The 16,013-nt window shown below is 39.4% G+C and overlaps 1 protein-coding gene across 5 annotated transcripts in view; it reads right to left on the reverse strand.

Moving 5' to 3' along the window:
* Positions 1 to 16,013, reverse strand: part of ST18 (ST18 C2H2C-type zinc finger transcription factor) — a 329,266-nt gene that overhangs the window by 83,435 nt on the left and 229,818 nt on the right. For all 5 annotated transcript variants that reach the window (XM_084784732.1, XM_084784735.1, XM_084784733.1 and 2 more), the window contains 2 exons: positions 10,581 to 10,635; positions 8,491 to 8,521 (listed from right to left, as the gene is read on the reverse strand). In XM_084784732.1, the coding sequence (XP_084640858.1) occupies positions 8,491 to 8,521; positions 10,581 to 10,635 (86 nt within the window). The remainder of the gene's footprint in view (positions 1 to 8,490; positions 8,522 to 10,580; positions 10,636 to 16,013) is intronic.

Below are 16,013 nucleotides of genomic sequence, written 5' to 3' on the forward strand. Positions count from 1 at the left end.
ATGTTCTCTCTCTACTGATTTTTAAAAGAACAACCAGTCATTTCCTGATGTCCTCCCTATAGGCACACTGCTATATAATATTGAACCATGTCTATTTGTACTATATGTTTGGGAAATCAGGAAATAGGGCACTGGAGAAGAGTCCCATGCATGCATTTGCAACTGGCCTTATGATTCCTAAAAGTATCCAGGGGTCACTTAGAATGACAAATCCACTCTTCTGCCTTGATGTCTGCAGAGCTGTTGTTCACTGTGCCTGGACAATCTCTACAATTTTTTCTGATTTGCTGGGATTTTTTTTATGAAGTTTGTGACCATGCTCACATTTACAGAGTGCTGTTGGCTTAACATATACCCAATAGTAAACATGTAATTTCATCTTCTTTAATTGTGTCATAAATTGGGCATATAATAAGTTGTAGCTATCTATCAGTGGCTAGTTTGCTGTCATTAAACACTGAGATTATTGACAAGTTCTTTGATGACTTCAGTTTCTTTTTATTTCCATAAGGACAGAGCTAAAAGATAACTTTTCTCTCCTTTAATTGGGATTAAGTTTTAGAGACACTAAATTATTTGTGTAATGCAATAGATATTTTTCTTAAAACACTCAAACCATAAACCCCAAATCACTGTTCATGTTTACATACACTCCAGAACATGACAGTTGTTGAAGATATATACGTATGTCCATGAAATATGGAAAAAATGAGTTAGTATTGACCTGAAAGCATCACCCATAACCAACTAGCTTTTATGGTGCTGAAAGCTGCTATATACCCTACAAAAGGAAAAAAAAAGTATCAAAATATTTTACCTAGCTGGGAACCCTGTGAGTTACAATAATGACTGTCCTATAAGACACTAGTGCAAAAGTGATACAAATGTTATAGGAGTAACCAACTACATTCTTATTGGATTTAAGACCTGTTCCATATCTCACAGCATTATAGGGTCAAGAGCCAATGACTAGACAGGTGATAGGCCCTAGGGAAGAACCTACTACTATTATTCTTCTAAATATACATAGTGTTAAACCACTCCTGATGACTTCCTGTTATACCCATAGATTAGTGGGTCTCTCAACCCTCATCGGAGAAGCTTCTTCTTGCAGTAGATAGTAAACAACATCGATAGACACAACTAGTTAGCCTGCAGAAAATAAGAGACTATTAGTGCTCAGCCCTAAATGGGACCTCAATATCAAACCTTTTATCCCAAGGCTCAGGTATTATATTGGAACAGGGGCTGGAAAGATTAGAAGAGCCACATATGGTGAATGACAGCAAAGAAACAGTGTTTTAAAGATACAACAGGACAGATGCACATATGAACTCACAACAACTATGAGAGCATTCATAAAACTTGTGCAAATCCAAGCCAGAAAAAAAAAAATCACAGCATGGAGGTGGAGAGGTAAGAAATTATGTTCGCCTCTTAGTTGTAGAGATACTGGCATCTGATAGTCACTGGAATAAAGAGAGAGCAGTTTACTTTAAGGGTGTGACCCTTTGTAGGTTGACCCATATTTAAGAGTATTTGAGAAGTACCAGTTGAATCTGATGGGGTAAAACAAAACAAGATGAAACAGAACAGAGCTAAAAGCTGGATAAATCTGGGAGGAGTTGTGAGGTTAATGAGATCAAACTTAGTGGCTTAAACAACCCATTATCTCTAGAGTGTGCCAAGCTTACAAAATCGGAACCCAGAACAGGCCCTCCTCAGTGATGGTTAAGCTAGACTGAAAGGCACATGCCTCCAGCAGAGTTTTCCTTGACTTGTCTGTTTTGGATGCTTGAAAACTGATCAAAGAGGAAAAGAAAGATCAACAAAAAACAAAGGTGGTCTCTTTAGCCCCTGTGAAGCACAGTTCTTGCCATAATTTTGGACATACTTCTATTGGCCATTGTTGACATGATAGTTCCAGTGTTTAAGCGCAAGGGGAAAATAGTGTGTTAGGATAAAGGCTCCGTGGGTAAATGTCCATGTAACCAAGCCAGATGACTGAAACTCAATCCCCAGAACCCACAGTGGAAGAACATAATCGATTGCTCCACATGTAGTTATCATGGCATGTGTGTGCGCATGCATGTGCACAAAACAAAACAAATACATTTTTTAAAGTATATGTTCTTTAAGAGTTATATTTGCCTTTCCTATGTTTGTGCTTTTATGACTTAAGACTTGATGTTTGTCTCATTGCCTTGTCTAAAACAGATGTGGTGCAGCTGCTGGGTACCTGAGTTGCAAACATTCTAATCTCATGATGTATGACTCAAGTATCTTTATGAATACTAATTTACAGACTAGATATCAAAAGTCAACCCACTCAATGTATAAGTCAGAGGGTAAAATGAGAGTCTAGCTCCCCTCTGGCCCACCGTGCCACCTGTCTCAGAAGCTGTGGACACACCTCTGAACAGCCAGTCTCACTGGATCCCGAGCACCATGAGATGGGCGCTGCTACCTATCCTATTTAGATAAATAAGCTTCAGCCCAGAACTGGATGGGACACTGGTTGCATTATTCCTGGGGTATCTTAGTCCCATGCTTTGCTGCTATAACAAAATACTACAGATGAGTGAATATATTATTTGGTGCATAAGGAAATTCAAAATCTAGGAGTTAAATCAGTGCAGCAATAACACCATACTCCATCATACATGGGCAGAAGGTATCACATGCTAAGGAAGAAAAAGGACCACAAAATTTCCTTTACAACTATCCCATTCCTGGGATAATGTCATTTCTCTGCCTATGGAGAAAGAGGCCCCAGGTCCCAATTACCCTTAAAGGTCCCACTATTTCATACTTTGCAAGAATAGTTCAGTTTTTATGTGAGTCTCAGAGTTGACTTGAAACCACAGCAGGAAAGAGCAGTTGTATAGCGATCTAAATGAAAGTATGAGCTGAAAAAAAGGTGATTGTGGAATATTAAGCAAAAATAGTGCCAAAACGGTTCCTATTACTACCCCCAATGAATAGAAACAGCAAGGTACACCCTGAGTACTAAAGTCAGGAAAGCAGGTGAAGAATTGACATGACCTATTTTGGGATACTTTACGTCCCTAGTAAAAGGAGTTATCCAAGGACAAACTGCTCCAATAGCTCATATATAGGATATGAAAGCAGGTCACGACACCCAAATGGGCTCTAGTAGCAACAAACAACATGTACACACATCGAGTGCAGGCATCGTTTTTATTGAAGTCCTTCTAAACAAGAAATAGTCGTTATTATTTTTAAAATCATTTGTTATTTACTTATTTATTTTTTCTTTTGGTCAGTCTTAGTTTGTAGCTTAGGATGGCCTGGAATTCCCCAAACAGTCCAGACTAGTCTCAAAAGTGCTAGGATTGTAAGAACAAGTTATACAACTAGGTTTAGAGACAGCCTCTAGAAGCAAGCTGTTACTGGTTCATTAGGATGCTTGGCTGATAAGGTGTTTCATAGTTCGGCATGTGTATATACATGTGCACATACCCACAGTTCTGTCTGCATAGTTACAGCAGTGTATCAGAGGCGGCGATCCCTACTGACTGTGCACTCAATCCTCTTTCGAAATTCCACTCAGGTGTGATCGAGAGTCTTGTCAAATGATTAAAGATGTGCCTTGGTGAAGACCGAGGATAAACAGGGACATTACAAACGGGAAACTTCCCTTTAAAGTACCTTGTGTATGTATCTGGGTTCCTAATTTTTATGTAATGAATAATGGGGGTGGGGAAATAAAACAGATCTGTTATTCAAATCTCTACATTCAAATAAATGTCAGCAGATAAACTGGTACTTTTGTTGCAGGTATAAAGTGGCCACACAATCTTTAAAAAGCACTTTTGTCTTAGTTTCTAAGTTATATACATTTGTGGAAGAAGTTCTGGTTTTAGGGGTTTGTTCTGCTTTACTTTCTCTCCATGGGTTGCTGTGACTTTGTTTCTTGTAGTAATTTTTGGTTTCTTTGAAAACCACAGAAATATTTAAGTGTATGTTTTCATTTTAATCTCAGTCATGGAGCTAAGGGGCTGCTTCACAGCAGGTGACTGTGATTTGCCTCATACTCTAGCAGAGGAGTGATTTTCCCAGCTGCAGATAGTTTCTGTGAGTGTGTGACATTTTGAATTCTGGTGGTGGGGGTGCTTTTGAGAGAGTATATAAATGCTAAGGCTCCAAGAGGTAGGTGGATTGTTGGTGGGTTGCTGGTTGGTTGCAGTTTGTTAACTTGTCATGTGCAAAGAAGCAATGAGAAGAAGAAATTATATATTCTGATGGTGAAGATCATAGGAGAGATTGTTTTTAAACTAGGACATGTTTTACTCTTTCTTATTAATTTGCTGATAAAGTTTAAGTTAATGTAGATGAGACACCAAGGACTGTAGACATGGTGGACAGTACAGAGTGGCTCAAAAAAGTGAAAGTCAGACAGAACCTAAGCTCTGCCATGGAGTCTCCTACTCAGTCAGTGTGCACTATAAGCATTTCCTGGCCATGGACTCAGCTCCAGAGCTAAAAGGCAGCTAATATCATTTGTCCTGACTGCTTTTACTGGCTTATTATGTGGATACAATTAGCTATTTTGGATACTGTTTCAAGAACTAATTCAATGGGAACTGATTCCAGGGCCACTACGTAACAAGTTTGTGTTAAATGCCATCAGATTTTATGCAAATACACAAATACATGATGGTATTATAATAGCTCACTGAGTTTTCTTGTTAAGCAGCAAACTTCACTTTTTTTCATTCCTGTAAAAGTCTTCCCTGATAGATTTTTTTTTTGTAACCTTGGCTGTCCTGGAGTCCTTTTATAGACCAGGATAGCCTCAAACTCACAACGATCCACCTGCGTCTGCCTCCCTGAGTGCTGGGATTACAGGCATGCGCTACTGTGCCCAGCTCCCTGATAGATTTTAGGATGCTTTTCTACCAAATAAGTTTCTGTTAATATTTTCTTTAGTTGTTACCTACTAGTTAGAAATATTTGTGCAGTTTTAATAAAATCATAACTACTAATAGAAGCTTTGTTTTATTAAAATTGAATGCATAAGGTATTAAAACGAGGCTATATGTAGGAAATTAAAAATAGAAGAACTGGAGATCATCTGCCTTTTTAAGTTATAAAAGTTTTCATTTATGTTCAAAGCATTAGCTTTTTAACTTATTGATTAGAGTACATAAAAGATTTGGCATTTTTTCTTTTCGAGACCCGGTTTCTCTATGTAACCTTGGTTGTGTACTGGACTCACTTTGTAAAGCAGGCTGGTTGCAAGCACACAGATATCCGCCAGCCTCTCCCTCCCCGAGTGCTGGGATTACAGGCGTGAGCTACCACACCCAGCTACAGATTTGGCAATGTAATATTTTAAAAGGCAGGGTTTTAACTAAAGTAAAATGCTACAGGAAATAAAGTAAAGAAGAGACGTCAAACTAGACATTTCATTATAACACTTAAGCCAACAAATTGGTAAGCAGCAGTAAACCACAGAAGGACAATAATGAACTTGAAAGCCTTGTATTTATTTGTCTCTCTAAGGAGTCACATAAGAAAGTCATTTCAGAGGAAGAATATGTTTTCCTAATTAGAGGAAGGGGGTGGACTGATTGGCAACGCATGAGACAATTACCAGAATTAGTAGATACAGTGGCATGAGGTTCAGATTAAGGAAAATGGTAATAAGAAGAGGGCAGAGATGATGCATTGGTTGTGACTGAGGAAGGTGGCAGCACTTTCTCGACACCACCTGTAACCTGAGTGTGTTAGAGGAAAACTGGAAATGCTAATAAGGAAGATGATTAAAGGTGGGCCTGTGGTTATAAATTGCTTTTTTAATGGTGATGATAGTAGCTGGCATACAGAATAATAAGAAGATGAGAATGTCAGTATCAATTTTTATTAGTGCCACGAACAATATTCAGTATATTGAAATTAGCTTCATTTGTATTAGTATTTTTTTTTGTAAGTAGTCACTCTGAGAGCAGTAACATGGCCAGTTCATTTTAAAGAGAACTACATGAAGTTACTAGCAATCTCTCCAAAACAACTATAATTCCTAGACTGGGAAAAGAAGTCCACACTTCTTAGTGACACTTAAAATTCAGACACATGGCTGTGATGCTCAATTACAAAAGCCCTGTAGAGTCAGAAGTGAGTGTAGGGACCAGGACACAGAGACTAAAAAGACACCAGCAGTACGTGGTGTCATATAAATCATTACTTTACTTTTCTCCACCAGGTGTACATAGAATGATAGGTAGGGTCTATGTCTGGGTCAAGTTATACTGTAATAAACATTTTGGGATTAAGAAAGCCTAAGCATGGACGTTCTGCTGAGCACAAACTATTACAAACGTAAAGTAAGTACTTTTTAGATCTGGTTCTCATTACAGAGGCCTGAAAACTTGTGAATTTCTCCAGCCATGGTTATCCTCTTTCTGAATTACTCTGTTTACAGATTACATAAAGCGGGATGCTTGATATGAATAGTTTTTATACAATTAGGAGACAAGGGATGCTTTGTCCATAATTGGACTGGTGAAGGTCAGCCCCGGGCTGACTGCAGCACTCTGAATTCTAGCCTCTTGAGGTCTAAGGTGATGGAACAATACATTCTCTGTGGTTTACACCTCTCACATTGGATTAGTTGAGAGTGAGAGAAACAGGCCTGTGAAACAAGAGTTTGGATGATTTGCTAGCTATACACCTGTGGGATATTGGCATTAGCTATTGATTTTCATGTATTTCTCTGAAGATTTCAGGCATCATATTTCCTACCTTATAAGGTTACTGTAAGGATTAAATGAAGTAATTGGATGGTAAAATTAACAGCACCTGGTACGTAAGAGCTCAACAAATAGTAGTTTTACCGTAGTCATTAATGCTAATAGCCGACTTAAAAGGTAATTTTTCTACAAATGTTATATAACACATTTATTTCCCAACATTTTCTTCTTTCTTTAAATCCATCTGCATCTTCATCTGAGGTAGATACTCCATCTAGGTCAATGCATGCACATTGGTCCTTCAAAGTTCTCTCATTTTAAAGTCATTTCTGTAAACGCTTATCATTTAAAAGCTCACATTCCCTCAGTAGTTAAGAGTACTGTCTGCTCTTCCAGAGTTCCGGAGTTCAACTCCCAGCAACCACACGGTGACTCACCAAAGGTCACTTTCCTTTCTGTGAATGGCCTGGTTCCCTAAAAATATTGTGGTTGCTGTCACAGACAAGCCATCCATGTGGTCATGGCGGGGTTCTGGAATGCCAATTCCTGATGTGAAAAACATCTTGTGCTCTCTCACCCCTTGATTATTTAAACATCAAATCTCCAAAAACATGAGAATTTTAAATGAGAGTAGGTTTAAAAGACAAAATTATAAATGGATCAAACAATTTCATGATTTTCATGTGATCAGTTCCCTATTTTTAATCCGGCCCAAATATATGTGCATAACACATTACCTGCTGTTATCGCTCTAGTATAAACTTTAACACTTTTAATGCTGTTATCATTAACCCAGACAAACCTATGGATTTCCTGCTAGAAAAATTTCATTAAAACTACACCAGAATTCTAAACAAGTGAATGAAGTGATGCTTGGACAAATTCAGTCACATAAAGGAGGAAGTAACTAAGAGCCTATGTTTCAGGACTCACCAAGCACAGTGCCTGGAGTAAGCAGTGTAAACTGTTGGTGCATCCTTCTGCAGTGTAAGTAGGTAAGACACTGTAACACTCCTTTTATCAACCATCACCCCTGAAACATCCAAACAAAGGCTTCTGAGCTCAGAGAGTCAGGCCACTTCATGGACTGGGGGCTTAGTGGGTTTGCAAGAGCAACTGTATTCCTCAAAGAAAGTTTATCTCTAGGCTATGCTTTTCCCCACCAAAAGTCATTTCTTTTCTTTTTTTAAAAAAAAGTTTATGCTTTGACAACAGTTCTTTTAACAAAAATCTGATGAACTTTCACATCACTGAGTAAGGTAGAATTTTCAAAACACTGTGTAAGCTACAACACCAAAACCAGAAATGAAACATGTTTTTAAAAATTGTCACATTATCTGCTATTGTGCAGGTTAAAACTGTTGGTAGCTAGCTGATGAAATTATGTAATGATTTAAAGCAAAACTGGCTAGCTTAGAGTCTGGGCAATATGTTAAACAGGCTTATTTATTGGCCATCAGTGCAAAATCCAGCCACACAAGGTACACAAAACAAGCCTATGGAAAATAGGTAGCCAGTGAAGAAAAGCATGTAAGTATTGACATTATACCAAAAGTGTTTTTTAATTAGAGTATCAGATCAAATATTTTTCGGCCCCATTGTCAACACAGCTGCTGCCCTTATCTGCTCCCTTGAGGGTTAGAAAGAGCCAAAGTGAAGCTACTCTTTGGCTTAGTCTTCATTCTAAAGCAAGGATTCTGAGGCCTGAGGAAGACAATTCATTGCTCACCAGGATCAATTAGTATTTGAAAGAGTCACAATGGGGAGGTCTTACCTGAGTTCTTGGATCAGAGAATCCATTGGTACTGTTCATGGAAAAAAATGAAAGAAAGTAGGAAGAAAGGGGGGAAGGAAGAAAGGGAGGAAGAAAGGAAGGAAGGAAGGAAGAAGGAAGGAAGGAAGAAGGAAGGAAGGGAAAAGGAAGGAAGAAGTAGGGAAGGAAAGAAAGAAGAGAAAAAGAATCTCAATTGAGTTTATTTTTAAAACTGTATCCCTGAAACTTTTCACCTGCCTAGGTAACACTCGTGTATGGATAGGACAGACCCCACCTGGCTTCTCACTGAGTGGACTGAGTTTTCTTTCACTCTCGTGGCCCCAAAACAGACTCATTCTAGGTCTGGTACACTGGGTGGCCATGGTGCCTTGTAGATTAAACTTTCTAGTGACCTGACGTTAGAGGTATTTTGAAAAACGTAAGAAACAAGAAAAACTTGATTTTCTTTGTAATGGGAAACTATTCAAAAGAATTCCAAGATGACTGCTATTTATTTTTGTGGTGCGTATAGATATAGTGGATCATGGATTCTATGCAAGCATCTACCTGTGTGCTACACAACAGCCGTGGGCATACACATTTGACGACAGCAAGAGAGTTCTCAGAGAGAACTCTGGGCTTCACTAATAAGTGCCTCAAGCTGATCCCAAACAGTTCCTACATATGGGAGACAGGAAGAAGCTTCAGCACTGTGCATATCAACAGCCTTTCAAAATAAGGGACTTATTCAAAGAGCTTTGAATTCCTGCCTGAAACTCTAGGAACCAAAGGAATTCATGTTGGTAAATACCTGCCTACACAAGGATAAGCAGCATATGGTGGGTGAACAACAGGTGGTTTTCAGAATTACTCACGCTTCACAAGAAACAGGAGTTCACTTCTAAAAGAACATGTTGGCTCTATTTAAGGCTGTGTGTGCATTGCCAAAAAAAAAAAAAAAAAAAAAAAAAAAAGAAACCCTAAAGTCCAAAAATAATTGCAAATTAAAAGACCCACGTCTTGAAAGTGTGGTGGAATGGTATGCTTTGAGACATCAAAATAAGAGACACACAGTCTAATTTCTAGACCCCTGCTGTTTAGAACACACATGGCTCATTCCAAATAATAAAAGAAACTCTTATTCTTAAGCATATATCCAATCGAGAAGTTTACTGCACAAAAACCAAAGCCCTAGAAATGTATTGTTTCAAATTTAAAGATACAGGATATGGCTACTTCAAAAGTCATTTAAGCTGAAAGTAAATAATAACACAGGGTAAAAGCTCTGTTTCAGTAGAGAAAAGTCCATACTATAGACAAGATTACTTTGCATTTGGGATGTCATGGCCAATGACAACTTCACACATTTTAACTAACACTTTCATCCTTGACTGAATAAAAAAATGTTGGTGTTCTGGATTTCAGTTAAGCAGGAACTAACTATGTTGACTACATATGTAAACATATAGCTAACAAACACGCTGCATTTGATTAGTTGCTCTCAGCTGTAAATCCCAAACTCTCCCAGGAAGAGAGGGACTCAGTGCCTCAGCTCTTGCCCATTAGTGTGAACACTAGAAGGGAGAGTGGAAGACAGCTATGCAGAATGTTTTCAGAGCGACGGTGAAACTAGTTTTCCACTTAGAATTCAGGGTCACAAAATATAGCTAATTATAATAAAAGTTATTTTCCTTGAGGGGTATAATTGCCAGTCAATCCTGTTTTCCAGCTGTTTAGATCATCAAGGGCCTGTTTATATTTCAATATTACATTACCATCTGTTGGTTACAAAAAAAAAGGGGGGTAGCCAACAAGTTGAACCTTCCAAACATTACTTCCTGGAGCTGCCTGGAACTCCCAGTAGGAACAGTCAAAAAACAAATGTTATCATTTCACTTAAACTAAGTAGAGACTGGGACTACTAAGCCAGACAGCATAAAAATAAAACTCAGCTTCGGTAATAAATGGACAGCCCGGTCATGAGAGATCACCACTCTTGCTACCCAAAGGTTTCCTCACTTACTCCTAGTACACACAGGGGACCCACATAGGTACTTCCATCTTTCATGGTGTGGTAGGCACAGTATCAGGGAGCACGTTCACTAACTCACCTTCAGTTCCTTTTGAGAGAGTACGCAGCGTTTTATCTTCAACCTCTGCATCCATCTGTAACATGAGCACAAAGCACTGAGATCATTACTTTGACACTGACCAGACAAAGGAAACATGTACTTAGACATTCTGAAGATCATTAAGAAACCATGCAGCCTTCCATGGTCCTGAATTTCCTTTTGGCTCTATGAGATCTGGCTGACTTTTCTTGAGTACCACTGATTTTTAGAGACACACCTACAGATGTTGGAAACCAGTGAGGATGACACCAAGAGGGCAGATGGCCTTGTTCACAAGTGTCTGTTGATGGTTTGCATGCTTCTAGAATTCCAAACACTGAAAAGAGGTTGTCTTATCAGCAGTGGGTGTGACAGTGGGAAGGTCCCCAAACACTAAGCCAAAAGATGCAGGCTGACTTACTGACTTCAAAATGCCTCCACACTTCTAGGTGCTTTCTGATTATAATTCTTTCTATGTTGGGGAAAACAATTACCTATATAAAAATGCAATGCAAAGGCAAAGCCGCTCCAAAACACCACTGGGAGTTATACCTATCAACAGGGAAATATGTTTACTCTCTGAATTCCCCAAAAACTACAGCCATGAGATCACTCAAACAGAGACGAAACATAAAATCCAAGTGAGGTGCATGGAAGTATTATCAATTCCTGTCATTACTGCATGTATTAAATATAACCAAATAAAATTATCCAAGGGATACTGGCTCTCAGAACCTTCTGTTTTCATATCATCTGACCCCATGACATCTATCCATTTTGCTAGAATCCAGTAATAAGCTCTTAGTTTAGTTCACTTCTGCACATTTTTAAAGTTCTTAAATATAAATAAGGTATTTTGCTTGTGGAAAAATAAGAGCCAAGGAGCAGGGATGCTCTGTGGCTCCCGTGCTTAAATCCTGATGTGCGGAGCGGCAATGTGACTGCCATGGTAATGGAAGCTAGGCCCCACTCTCAGAGGCTACGTTGTGATTGAAGGCACTGACCTGCCATGGACTTATAATAGGGGAGCAGGTGTGGCAATGATGGACTTTAATTTCCTTTAATAAACCTTTTATGTGCCACACTTTTACTGCCATTCGACGCTCTCCAAGGTCCTGCACATAATAGGTTCATTACTTTTGATTACTATAGTCTATTGAGACAAACAACTCCAGAACACACTATATATTATGTTCAGTTAAACCAATATAGACTATTTATCCATTGTGCATTTTTTTCACCTGCAACACTACAGATGAAATTAACAACAGCTCTTGTAAGCTAAAACTATTAAACCCACCAGAACTCTTTTGTCATTGCTTCATAATAAACACCACACCAATCGTTGAACTGCTTTTTAAATTAGCAAACAAAAAGTGTTCACGGCTTTGGCTGAACAGCAGCCACTTTAGACTAAATAAAACGGTTCATTGTTATAAATATTTTAAAAGTACACAATAAGAGAAAACAAGAATAAAACAGAGGTGATTTTTTTCTGTTGATTTTCTTTCTTTTGAAGCCATATGAGTTTATGACAGATGTGACACTGCCTAGGATTAAAAGGGCTTGGTTTACTCAGGACGGCATGTCCTGCGTTGTGAAATCCCCTCCTCCCCGGAGGATCTCTGCTGCATATAAAGTGGCTCAGTTCATGCAATCGCAGCTCTACGTGCTACACAAATAACTAGATTAAGAGAGATCAGTAGCATGTGAGGGCTAAAATGACGAAACACATCACATATTCCTCAGGAAGCTACTCCCAGGGGCAAGCACTGACATAGTGCAAGTCTGTTATTCTGCAGCACAGGTGCTATTCACTTTCCCTAGACACTCTGAAAAAATGCGCCTGTTTGTTGAGCTCCGTGAGTTTCTTTACCAAAACTGAAAGACAGACTGCCAAGAGTTCCAGAAGGCATACACAAAAGTTTCAGAAACATACTACAATACAGCTCTGAGGAGGCAGCCATGCATCTGGGTTGCAGCCACCCTGGATATCCACCTCTTCCCCAACTGCACCTGGGGGAATGCATAAGCACACCTTGCTTGGTCTTGACATCTCCCCTCATAACTGTGGTTTGTTTACCTATTGTTCTTTTCTTTGGTGTAATATATACATTCTATATACATGTTAGTAAGTTATGAAATTTGAACTTGTGGACCAAACCGTAGGCATGCAATGGGGGCAAAACTATAATTTATAGGTGTCTGTCTCAGTGTCCTTCTCTCTTTTACTCTGAATAATAGTGGTAAGCTCAGTGTCTGTCCTGTGGGAAGCAATAATATCAGAAACCTAAAATACATAAGCATTTCTTTTCGGTTGGGAGTTTTAGCACCCATGAGATATTTTTCTGTATTCCTCCATTCTACCTCAAACCAGATCTTATTGGACCATGGCACAGCTCAGTAGTAGGAAGCACTGTGAACACACACACACACACACACACACACACACACACACACACACACACACACACAGAGAGAGAGAGAGAGAGAGAGAGAGAGAGAGAGAGAGAGGGAGAGAGAGAGAGACATACACACAAACACGTCTCTGCTCTCTAAAACTTTACACGAGTGCAGGAACTTCTAAGTGTCCTTCATTTGGAATACTTCCATGGGCCTTGATAAATGGCAAAGGAATGTGGGTAGTTTTTCTATAGTCAAACCTCCACCTAAGTGTGTGTCTTGCTCCAGTCATGCCCACTCAAGGTACAAAGACCAATGTGCTGTGCATGTGTGGAGCTGTGTGGTGGGAGAGCTTCCCATCCTTCCCAAGCCCTCATGAATTACAAAGGAGGCACAATTGTTACATAATTCATGCAAAATGACCTTTTTTTTTTTTGCCTACTAGCAAGTGATATTTGTAGTCTTAGGAAACAAAATTTTATTAAAAAGATTGCAGTTAATATCATAAAAGCTACAATTCTTTCAAAACAGAAATGTATTTTTAAAAAACCTGTCTTGTGGATTTTGTACAGCTTTTGTATAACTCACTTCATTATTTATGCAGAAAAATGGAAGATGCTTCTGAGAGGCCTACAAGAAGTTCTCCTGATTTTTCTTGATCTGAAACTACATTAAGATGAATTTTCCACACATGGTGGTGCACCCCTTTAATCACAGCACATAGGAGGAAGAGACAGGTGAATCTTTTGAGTATGAGGCCAGCCAGCGTCATTTACACAGAAAGTTCAGCCATGGCTGCACAGTGAGACACTGTTTCAACAAACAAAGAAACCGAGACGAGTTCAGTGTATTGTGTAGTTCACACGTACCATGTACAATACTACAGCAGAGAGAAGAAGGCAGTGCTTGCTCCCAGCCTAATTTATAATAAAGCAAGAAGGGAAACTTTCTGCTGAAGGCTTCCTGGTTTAGTCCTCTGGGTGGCTGAGCACATATAAGAAGTGGGAACACGTTAAGAAAATGAAGAATGTTAATAAACAACACTTCACGAAAGATATGTAGGAATCAGGAGTAGAAATAAGCTGATACACAGAAAGAGAAGAAGAACAACCATGGAACAAAGCCTGTTTAGTTGCTGGTTGAGAGACGCCATTTAGCATCTAGGCTTACTTACAGACCCACACAGTGATGTGTGAACGATTTCCTTGCTATTGTACTTGATCTTCTTTTCTTATTGGAGCTTATTATAGCAAAGGTAAAAAACAGATCTATGCCCCAACACTCCATGCAGAAATCTGAGACCTACTTTGGGACTGAAAGGAAGACCTTGAGTGTCTTCTGAGAAGGCAACACCAGGCAAAATTCACAAGGCCAATCTCGTTTGCATTTCTTCTTCAACAGAGATATATGCAACAACCCTCTGACAGATTCCTAGGGTCTGGTTCTTTGGGGGAAGGGCAGGTCCATAACATGTGGGAAAGTCATGGTAATAACTTTTTGCAGTAATTTCCGAAAACTCTTACACATTTAACATTGTATCCATTGCTACCTCAAATAGGGACTTCAGATTTGAGGAATTCTTCCCAAATATCCAATGTTTATTTCCCTTCTTTTATTGGTTTTTATTTTTATTTGTGTGTTTTGTTTGTTGGGGAGGAGTTGTTGCACGTGGATGTGTGACCATGAATGTGGGGATGTGCCTGCACATATGTGAGCGTGAAGGCCAGAAGTTAACGTTGAGTGTCACTCCATCTTATTTTCTGAGACAGTGACCTGGTGCTCCCAGATACAGACAGACTGGCAGAATAGTGAGTTCCAGGGCTCTTCCTGCCACTCTGGAGCCAGGGTCCGCTTTTTTCTTGAAGGAATGAAATTCTTTATATTGGTAAGAATAAGGGCTATAAATACCTTCAGAGAGTGAGTAGGGGTTTCTGGGTGCCTGCAAATCATTGGCTCCCTTTGCATGGAGAGGAATTCTGGGTGCTAGGTGGAGACTGGTCATCAGGCTACATGACTACCTCAAGAACGGTGGAGCTGGGAGTTGTAAGACTACGTGCACCGGGCATGAAGGCACAGACAAGGGAGAGAGGAACCTTATCCCTGCTTGTCTCAAGGTTGGGAGTTTGGGGGTTCAGACATATCTTGGGCTCACTCTAGCTCCAGGACAGTTTCCCTGGTAGCACACGGTTCCTTGTCCCTCACCTTCCTGTTTCCATCTCTCCAGCCCTGGGTTTACAAGCACATACCACTATGCCTAGATATTCTTACATGGGGACTGGGGTTCAAACTCAGGTCCTCACAATTGTGCAAAAAGTGTTATTAAATCAAGCTGTCTGAATGTCTTTTTACTTCTTAACCACGGATCACTGTGGTTCTTTCCGGGCATGTCTGAAATGGCAACATTTTACTATTTTGCATTGTGGAATATATTACAATTTTCTGATGAGATGTCCTGTCTGATTTGTTTATTTACTGTTGTACTAAGGATTGAACTCAGGGTCTTGCGTTTACTCAGCAAGTGCCTTTCTTCTGACCTATAGCTCCAACTCATAAGGTGTTCTTTCAACCCTGAGAAATGTATGAGGTCCTCTCTCTGAGATAGTGTGTATCCATAGCAGATACTTCCTTGTCAAAAGTAGAATTTAGAAAAATAAAAAAGGAGAAACCCAGGCAACTGAGAAAGGCCTGGAACTCAAGAAAATGATATGACTACATGATGCCAGTGTATCAGAATAAAATTCGTCCAGCATCCTGAGGACAAAAAGCCCAATACTAACTGTCCTTTCTTTTAATGATGCTCACCTATTCTAAACACATCTGCGGGTCAGTTCAAAATGGCGGCCTAGGTGTTTACTTTATATAAGGTAAGTTATGAAAAAAAAGAGCTATGATATTAGATAGAGGAAAGTGCTGACGTGTGGGGAGAAATGCTGGGCTAAACTCTTTGACTGCTTTTCTCACTTCTTCACTTCTTGCCCTCCTTTATTCTTCTAGGTTTTAAAAAAAGTGCATTTATTGATTACGCAGGGA

This window comes from Acomys minous (assembly GCF_964271855.1).
Source record: "Acomys minous genome assembly, chromosome: 1".
In the NCBI taxonomy this organism is placed as follows: Eukaryota; Metazoa; Chordata; class Mammalia; order Rodentia; family Muridae; genus Acomys; species Acomys minous.